This window comes from Rutidosis leptorrhynchoides, chromosome 2 (assembly GCF_046630445.1).
Source record: "Rutidosis leptorrhynchoides isolate AG116_Rl617_1_P2 chromosome 2, CSIRO_AGI_Rlap_v1, whole genome shotgun sequence".
Taxonomy (NCBI): domain Eukaryota; kingdom Viridiplantae; phylum Streptophyta; class Magnoliopsida; order Asterales; family Asteraceae; genus Rutidosis; species Rutidosis leptorrhynchoides.
Genome location: NC_092334.1, coordinates 453,811,984 through 453,821,709, shown reverse-complemented (window position 1 = coordinate 453,821,709; position 9,726 = coordinate 453,811,984). Strand labels below are relative to the sequence as shown.

At 34.9% G+C, this 9,726-nt stretch overlaps 1 protein-coding gene across 1 annotated transcript; it reads left to right on the top strand.

Moving 5' to 3' along the window:
• Positions 1-2,756: 2,756 nt before the first annotated feature.
• LOC139894501 (DEAD-box ATP-dependent RNA helicase 20-like) lies at positions 2,757-9,008 on the top strand. Its single transcript, XM_071877827.1, has 10 exons — positions 2,757-2,940; positions 3,485-4,149; positions 4,246-4,425; positions 4,526-4,687; positions 4,793-4,947; positions 5,368-5,460; positions 5,594-5,679; positions 5,817-6,043; positions 8,282-8,509; positions 8,783-9,008. The coding sequence occupies exons 1-10, from the start codon at positions 2,885-2,887 to the stop codon at positions 8,881-8,883; spliced, it is 1,953 nt and encodes a 650-aa protein (XP_071733928.1). The 5' UTR covers positions 2,757-2,884; the 3' UTR covers positions 8,884-9,008.
• The last annotated feature ends 718 nt before the right edge of the window (positions 9,009-9,726 follow it).

Genomic DNA, 9,726 nt, shown 5'->3' with positions numbered 1-9,726 from the left:
TTGGTACACGTGTCATGATGGAGGTAGAATAGAAGATGCTGGAACTTGGAAGACATGGGGAATAAATATTGAGGGTTTGGAAATTTGGAATGGGCGAGTACGGCTTATTTATAGGGTAACTGGTAACGGTTTTATTTTGTTTGCATTTGTCACGTTGGCACGAAAATTAAGATAAAATATTCGGATATTCCTTTCTTCGTGATATTTGTCACACTTGTTTAAAGGAGGAGCGAGGACTTAAAAGCGGAGAACGTTGTCAATAGTAAGATGATAGAAGGTGATTTAGATGGTTTGATAATGTAATGAGGTGTTCACTTTTATTATTGTTTTAGGAGAGTTAGAGGCCCTTAATGTTGGCGATGTAAGGAGGAGATGTAGACGAACTTAGGGGCATAATTAAACGATTTCTCCCATGTTTTTGAGTTATGAGATAGAAAAATCTATCGAGTTCGATCCTTGACTCCTTGAAGACGACATGATTTTTTTAAGCCAATTGAACACCAATAATGGTGATATATATTGACAATATAGGGAGGTTTTACCGGATTCGTTCACGGACCTCTACCTGAAACACTGCCCGAATGAATGTGTTCACGGGTACCATCGATCGAGTTCGGGTTTTCGCCCGAATGTGTGTGTTACATTCAAATGATGAGGGTCGTTGAAATAAATGATCTACTGATACCAAAAAATCGCCGTTCAAAATAAATGAATGTGTTCACGGGTACCATCGATCGAGTTCGGGTTTTCGCCCGAACGTGTGTGTTACATTCAAATGATGAGGGTCGTTGAAATAAATGATCTACTGATACCAAAAAATCGCCGTTCAAAAAAAAGAAGAGGTAGACTTAGATGTAGATAGAAGAACAGACTAAAGCTTGACATGAAAAAACTGTTATTGACTGAATACATAACCTCTAATAAAAACTTGTGGAGGAGTAGAATTAAAATAAACGAGTAAGATATTCAATTATTTTTTATGTTTACATGTCTATTTTAATGTTTTCTTACATATTTACTACACAACTAAATATTTCAAACTTACATTATATTTATCTATCTGTGTATGATATTTGATATTGTTTGTATAATTATACATTGTTTATTATAATATAGTTTTATATTATATTTTCCCTTCATAACTATATGTTCATTATTTATTCCTTTTGTCTAGTTTTTCTTACTTATTTTTCTCCATACTACATGCATTTATGTATTTATTATTGTTACATATTGTTAATATTAATATTAATTATTAATTATTATCGTTACTATTATTGTTGATTATTAAATCATCATCATCATGTCAATGAACACCTATGTTTTCATTTTCTATAATAATATTTGAAGCCATATATTTTAAAGAAATTGTGCATTGTTTAAATAGAAAACAAGATAAGTTACAAAATAACAAATAGGATAAGTGACAGGACAAGTGACGAAGAGTAATGAGTTAGCATGGCATAGGTCCGGTGTGCACCAAGCCTACCCGCTCGACTTTGACTTGCGACCATGTTTTGTGATCGTTGAAAATGACTTGTATAATATTTTTAGGCAAAGTTATTAACGTGAGATGATATGTTATAAACTCATTGTCTCAATAGAAAGGCCTTAGCCCGATTTAGTTTGTAACTTTAGGGTTATATCAACTTATATATATATTCATGTTAGAGTAATTCGTTAGTCATAATACATGATCAATTACATGGAACCACAAATTAAGACGGAGTAATTAATAATTAATAACATAAATATTAAAGGAAACCATATTTTATGTAAGAATCAATTTGCAATTAGGGTTTCATGATGAATATATAATCATTAGGGTTATCAATTTTTGCAGTAATGTCAATAATCCGATTAAATAATTTTTTTTCTCTCCAATTAAATGGTGTTCTTGAGAGAAATACGTTAATGACAATATGCAGGAAAATACACGTCATAATTTATGTATACAGTTATGATGGTTATTTATATTAAATAATTGACATTATTAATTAGGTTAGTTATTGTCATTTAAGCAAACATTAGGGCGACAAATGATAAAAGATTACATAATTTAGGGATTAATTCTAACATCAATGCTCATTTTGAAAAATATGCTCACGTACTGTTTTGGTTGAATGTTTATCAATCATGAATAATATATTAAGTTACATTTTAAGTGATATATATTGAGTGATGTGGTAAGAACTCCAAATTATGCTTTGTACGTTTATCATCATGAGAAACATATTAAGTTACATTTGATGGAGTATTAATGAAACCACTTATAAAAAGTGGCCGAAGAACTAGAAAAATGAATTGTCATCTTAACGTCAAGTACATACTTTATTAGAAAGACTAATCAAAGTTATAATATTATTCAACGTTTTGCATAAGAAACGTCAAACGTCTCCCACTCCCTTCCAAGCTAATTATGATGGGAAACATATTAAACTAATTCAGGGTGTACGATATTTGACACTCCCGTAAAACAATATTATTATCAATCGGTTCTGTATGGTTCGGTACTGGTAAACTCACGCCCAAAAAGATTACAAGTGATGAAAATTACATTTTTGAATATGATAAAAGAAATATTAGAAGTAAAAGGTTAAAAGGAGAATATTTATATAAACACAAGGACGATCTATGTAACTTGAATGTAAATAATACCCATCCTCCAGAACGTAACAAAGGAAAATATCTGAAGAAAGGTAATTATATCCGATATAGAATCCGAATCCAACCCAAACAAGAAATTTCACCAAACAACCGTTTAAAGAAAATATCTTACTTCCTGTCCCTCTCTGTTTTATTCTTTAATTAATTAATTCAAAACCCTAACCCTAGAAATTGGAATTGATTTCACCTCTTCAATCTTTAATTTACTTCAACCGTGATGAATCGTTATGACGCCAGAGTTGTAGATGCCGGTTCTTACCATCAGCGTCGGAGGTACGTGACTACCGTCATAAGCTAATTAATTTCTTTTCAGATATTTCAATTACAAACTTAATACATCTGTATATTAGTATATTACTTTGACAACACTAAGATCGGGAACAAATTTACAAAGTTAGATATATTTATATCTCAGATATGTACGTTGTTTAAGGATGCGAAGTTTCAAATAAGTTGATGAATGATAGATGCACAATTTGTTTTATATAAATACACGTGCACAGTTAATAAAAGTAATAATCAAAGCTGTGATTTTGTTGACTTTAATGGTTCAATATGTTATTAAGGGCTTCAGTAATAATGATATGGAAGTATAAATTGCATTAGATTTGTCTCAAAGCTGTAAATTTGTTGACTTGAATGGTTCAGTATGCTATTAAGCGCCTCCGTAATGATATGAAAGTATAGATTGCGGTAGTAGAATATTAGAGTTGTCGACTTTTATGATTTCAAACTGAAAAACAATTAGCATTATATATTGCTAGACTAGAAGTTTTTGATTCTATTGTTTATTCTTAATCGTATTTGAATGTATCAGTGACTTTATGGGATTACCACCAGCGGTGGGACCTCCTGCTGTTGGTGCTGTTCCAAACTTCGGTCGCGGTGGGACGGTTCCGTACAGAGGTCCACCAGTAATAGCACCACCGTTTATGGGCGGTGGAAGAGGTGTCGGAAATGGTTTCCCGCCTTTTGAACCTGGTGTTAGGGGAGGTTTTAGTATAGGTGTAGGTGGTGGTGGACGAGGAGGGAGGGTGTTCAATTCTACAAGGGGTGGTGGAAGAATGAACAATGGAGGATTTGATGGTGGTAGAGGCAGAGGCGGTAGAGGAGGTAGAGGTTTCGATTCAGGCCGTGGTGGTAGGGGTTTTGATAGAGGGAATCGGGGCGGTGGACGTGATGGAGGGCGAGGGTTTGGTGATGGTGGTAGAGGCAGAGGGAGGAGTTTTGGTGGTGGCGGCGGTGGTGGTGGGAGAGACGGCAGAAGTGGTGGGTCAAAAGGGGATTTGGATAGTATAGCTTTACCGAAGCAGGATTTTGGGAACTTGGTACCATTTGAGAAGAATTTCTATATCGAGAGTCCTTCTGTAAGGGACATGAATGATCACGAGGTGGAAATTTATCGTGAAAGGAGGGAGATTACTGTCGAAGGTCTTGATGTTCCAAAGCCGATAAGGATGTTTCATGAGGCCGGTTTTCCTGGTAATCAGTCTGCATCTTGAGATATTGGCTTTTATTTTTTTTCCTTCTTTAATATGTTAGACTCTTATTAATCAAGTAATAATCTTTATTTGGCAGGTTACTGTCTTGATGTCATTTCCAGACTGGGATTTGTGGAGCCGACACCAATTCAATCTCAAGGATGGCCTATGGCTTTAAAGGGAAGAGATTTAATTGGGATTGCGGAGACTGGTTCTGGCAAGACTTTGTCATATTTGCTGCCTGCTTTGGTTCACGTTTCTGCACAACCTCCATTGGGTTTGTTTTTGTTTCTTTGTTATGTTTTGTTCTGGTTCTGGTGTTATTGCCTTTGTCAATTATGTTACTTTTGCTCTCTGACATCATTAATTATATTCAGTTCAAGGAGATGGTCCCATTGTACTAATACTAGCTCCTACTCGAGAATTAGCTGTACAGATTCAACAAGAAGCCGGAAAGTTTGGGTCGCTCTCTAGAATAAGAAGCACTTGCATATATGGTGGTGCCCCTAAGGGACCACAGATTCGTGATCTTCAAAGAGGTACTGTAATATCCAATTAATGAAAAGTATATATATTAGTAAATCAGGTCGTTCTTTTGTAGTGATAGGTGGAATTGTACAAGCTCATGTACCTCTTTATTGCAGGTGTTGAAATTGTTATTGGCACACCTGGTCGGTTGATAGATATGCTAGAAGCCCGACACACAAACTTGAGAAGAGTGACTTACCTTGTTTTGGATGAAGCTGATCGTATGTTAGATATGGGGTTTGAACCTCAAATCAGAAAAATTATTTCGCAAGTATGTTAACTTTTTCCATCTTTGTCAGATATGGATATTGCATACTAATTTTCATTTCATTATTATTATATTTGTATCTAATATCTAATATCTATATCTATATTTCTATATCTATGTTTATGTTTATGGTAATCTAAAATTTCTCTTATTCATACTGTGGATATTATGTTGGCCTTTGCGTATTTGTAGAGATACTTCCGAGACATTCGTTAATTAATGTAATAAAACTATAAATGTGTGAGGAAGCCTCCTAGCTATAAAATATGTTTGAAAGTGCTATTAAGTAACTCCAAAATGCTGTTGTATGTGACCTAATTAAACTAGTTATTTACTGACTTATTGGTTTGTGAAGAGTCTTTCTCGATAATTAAATGAGAAAGAAGATAAACCTAAGATTCTGAGGTGCTTTGTTTTTCACAGATCAGACCAGATAGACAAACTCTGTATTGGAGTGCCACTTGGCCTAAAGAGGTTGAGAGTTTGGCGAGGCAGTTCTTACGCAATCCATACAAGGTTACTGTTCTGGTCCTTGCATCATAGATGGAATTTATATTTATAATTTATAATTATTATTATATCATCTACATTATGTAGCATACATCTGTAATTAAACTGCTTGTATCACCTTTAAACCTGAATTCTATAGGTGATTATTGGTTCCCCTGTCTTGAAAGCAAATCAGTCAATAAACCAGATTATTGAAGTCGTAACAGATGCTGAAAAATACACCAGGTATAAAATTAGTTTTTTTTTTTTTTGTTTTTTTTGTTTTTTTTGTTTTTTTTTTGTTTTTTTGTGTTCTTACATGGTTAAACCGTTCCCCTCACTTTTCATTTAAGTGTCTGATTCTCAAACTGTTTTCCATGTAGGCTGATCAGACTGCTTAAAGAGATGATGGATGGAAGCAGAATACTAATATTTGTGGAAACAAAAAAAGGATGCGATCAAGTGACAAGGCAACTTAGAATGGATGGATGGCCCGCGCTGTCCATTCATGGTGATAAAAGCCAAGATGAAAGGGATTGGGTCTTGGCAGAGTTTAAAAGTGGCAGGAGTCTAATAATGACTGCCACTGATGTTGCTGCCCGTGGTCTTGGTAGGATCACTGTGTTAGTGTTAGGATGCTTACATTACTTTTAGGTCCACAAAATCGTTAACTAATGGGAGTCGCCGGCTGCTGTCTACTTACCTGAGAATATAATTTGTGGTTTGGGTTCGAAACGGAAGTGCGCCATTTGCCGGAAATGGTTATACAGGGAGATAATCATTTTTCTTCTATCTTAGTATCTAGATATTAGTGTGAGTGAGGTTATGCATATCATCATAGTGCATTAGGAGAAACTGGCATATTTCTGAATGGTGCAGCACAACCCAACACCCTAGGATGGTTACATTGAAAAGTTCAATTATTCAGCACATGTAGGTTAACTGCTTACTTAATTTAATTTTAACTACAAATTAGGATTAACCTTAAACATGACGTTAGTCCTAGCATCATGAAGGATAAGGATATCTTGGCATATGCCTAAATGGTGCAGCACACCCTGGGAACCTTATTGAAAAGTTAAATTTACTTGGCATATATGGGTTAATTGCTTACTAAATCTAATTTTAATCATATATTAAGGATAACCGATAAATGCTAACTGCAAAGTGGCGCTAGGTTTAAGTTTGGCTTAACCATTTTTGTGTTTAACTGAACTCCTTATAAAAGGAATGTATTGATCATAATTTTTTTGGTGTGCATTAATCATCGAAACTCTACAGAATGTGTCACACTTGAGAACAATACACAGTCAAACTATACATATAATGCATACATGAAAACAATCAGCTGTGACAGGTAACACACTTTATTAATTCCAAGTTTATTACACTGCTACTGTATCCTGAAGTTGAAGTTTGGTAAAGTAATATTCATGTAATTGGTATATCGTTACTCCCTCCGTGCCAAAGTCTTTGTCCAAAGTTAAAATATTAAAGTCTCACCCTTTTAAACTATTACTCCATAAATGCTTACTGCAAGTTTTATTTATAATTGGGTGATATGAGATTTTTGATTAATTACACATCTTTATTTTTTTTTAAAAGGGACAACAATTTTGGGCTGAGGGAGTATGTGTCCAATTTTAGGAAATTGGTTTTGGGGCGGGGAGGGGAAGTGCACATCTAAAATGCTTGCCATCTCTTTTTGAAGTACTTGGTTCTGGTTTGGTGAAGTCCGTTCTTTATTTTTTTGTACTTATTTAAGTTTAAAATAGCCAGATTTGGACAATTAGGTAAAGACTAGCTAAAACGAAACTGATGTTTTTAGGTAAATGCTACAACTTTGAGTACATTTTTGACATCATGATTTATAAGGTTTTTGTTGCAATAGAAACATTCACAGGATAACCCAGTTAGGTTGTGTACATGAAAGTTACTCGCCCTCCCAGGTAGCATGAACATGGAAAACCTTGTAAAAAAACACTCCGGAAACACACACGGATACATCCCTTATAATGCTTATGTGAACCAGGTGCATGTGGTCGTGAGTCTAATTTGGGCTTTTTACATTTCATTGTAATTTGGTTATATCTATAGAAGGTTGATGGGAAAATTCCTTTTTACCCAAAAAAATATCTGAACCGGGCTATATATTTAAAGGTACACCTTAACAAAGTGAATTCTAGCTCTGTGATACTGAAGACTTGGTAGTCTTGTTACTGTAGTGTGCGTAACTAATCTATTTTTGTCAGATATTTGAATAATCTAAAATCATAACGACACGTGTCAGTGTATGCATTTAATGTGGGAAAACCTCCCTAGTATAGTTAATGGATGACTACTAGAATTATGATGCAAGTATAATGTTTGTCTCTATGCTTTGATGATTTGGACATTGGAGCATAGTGTTGCGGATAATATCTTTGTGATGAGTATGTTAGGTTCATGTGGTTAAAATCTAGCTTTAAAACCAATCACGGGGAACATAAGCAGGTACACGAGAAGCATCTTCCAATTGGGTTGAACTTGTTTTGATTCTCTTGTGTTTCCCCGTTATATTAGAATCGTTGCCCATCCACGGTTATGAGGTTGGTGTTTGTGACAGCCCGGTCGACTCGTAGAAATCAAAAGCTTATTCATTGGTTGGATTTATGGATATCGAATTGGCAGAGGTTGTGGTGCTGCTGCTCCTTATCCCTGCAAGGTTGAGGTTGGTCACATAAATATATGTAATGATCTTTCCAGATCTTAGAAATGCAGGGATAAGGTTGCCATTTCATTCCAATATAATCGGGGTTTATATATCATGAATTACTTGATTTTTAAATTTTTATTTTTTTTAATGTAGATGTGAAGGACATAAAATGTGTCATCAATTATGATTTCCCAACAAGTCTTGAGGATTACGTTCATAGGATTGGACGTACTGGGCGTGCAGGAGCCAAAGGGATTGCCGTTACGTTTTTTACTCATGCCAACTCAAAACATGCCAAGGAGCTTGTCAAGATTCTTCAAGAAGCGGGTCAAGTTGTCCCTGTGGCATTGTCATCTTTGACCCGGTCAATGGGTGCTGGAGGTAGTTGTTTGTTGGATCTCAAACTACTTATTTACCATCTGAACTTTTCTAATGACAACGCTAAGGGCCATCGTTAAGTGCATAAAACTGTTGTACACTTACATAATTGCCTTTATAAAGTCAATGTATAACCGCTATGTACAGTCGTTTTATGCGTTAACGACGGCCTTAAGGGTTGTAGTTAGAAAAATTCTTACTATTTACCATCTTGGTCCCATGAAAAGTTGAGGTTCTTGATGTTTATAATGTCCTATAATGTTGTTTTGTTAACAGGTTCTGGTGGAAATTTCCGATCTAGAGGTCGAGGTGGGTTTGGCAACCGAGGTTTGTCAGGATCAAACACTGTTCCTCTTGGTTCAAAAGCGCATTGGTAGTTTTTTTTTTTACAACGTTAGCTAGATTTGTTGGATGCAAATCTTGTGAACCATGTCATATAAACCTTTACTATATGGGAGTGTTCAAACTATATGGGATTATATAGTACTAGAATTCATTACAATTACGCTAGTGTTTCGCTTTTAGTATGTAGGCAAATGTTTGTTTTAATATCGTTTTACAAGTAGATATGTTTTTGTATATCTGATGGAAATCTGTATGGTATATGAAAAACACAATTTTTTCAGTTACGAACATCATTTGTTCTGCTGTTAAATATTTGGGTGATTGATCATTACACCACTACTTTTGGCCCGTTTAGTTATAGTAAGTCATGTTTATTGCTTTGGCATTTGGCAGTTTATTGTAGTTCGTGTTTTACCTTTGGACCCTAGGTTTTCAAGGTAGGCAAATAATATCATTCACTCTTAATGATCTATCATATCAATTGTATTTGGTGTTTTACCTTTGGACCCTAATGTTTCAAGGTAGTCAAATTATTTCATTCACTCTTAATGATCTATCATTATCATAAGCGATCATGAGATGGTTAAAAACTTATTGAAGTAATGGAGCTCATCTAAATAAGTAACAAATGTTACAACTGCTTAATCCTTCTTTTGGTTTCTGGAAATTCAGTCTGTTTGGGTTTTTTCACAAGGTGTAGAGTGGGCAAAGACGCTCAAACCATGTGTTTTCAATGAAAATTCACTACCCTCGTGGTAGGAAACTAGGAAAGAGGAGAATCTCATTGCGGCAAAAGGTGTAAATTCTTGTCACTAACCTATTAATAAAAACTTTTAAAGCAACGAGAACCACTAAGCTTTATTTTTTTGGACAAC

Coding starts and splice junctions, on each gene's coding strand:
- LOC139894501 (XM_071877827.1), top strand. CDS start 2,885: ATGAATCGTTATGACGCCAGAGTTGTAGATGCCGGTTCTTACCATCAG. Junction 4,426..4,525: donor TTCTGCACAACCTCCATTGG/GTTTGTTTTTGT, acceptor AATTATATTCAG/TTCAAGGAGATGGTCCCATT. Junction 6,044..8,281: donor TGTTGCTGCCCGTGGTCTTG/GTAGGATCACTG, acceptor TTTTTAATGTAG/ATGTGAAGGACATAAAATGT.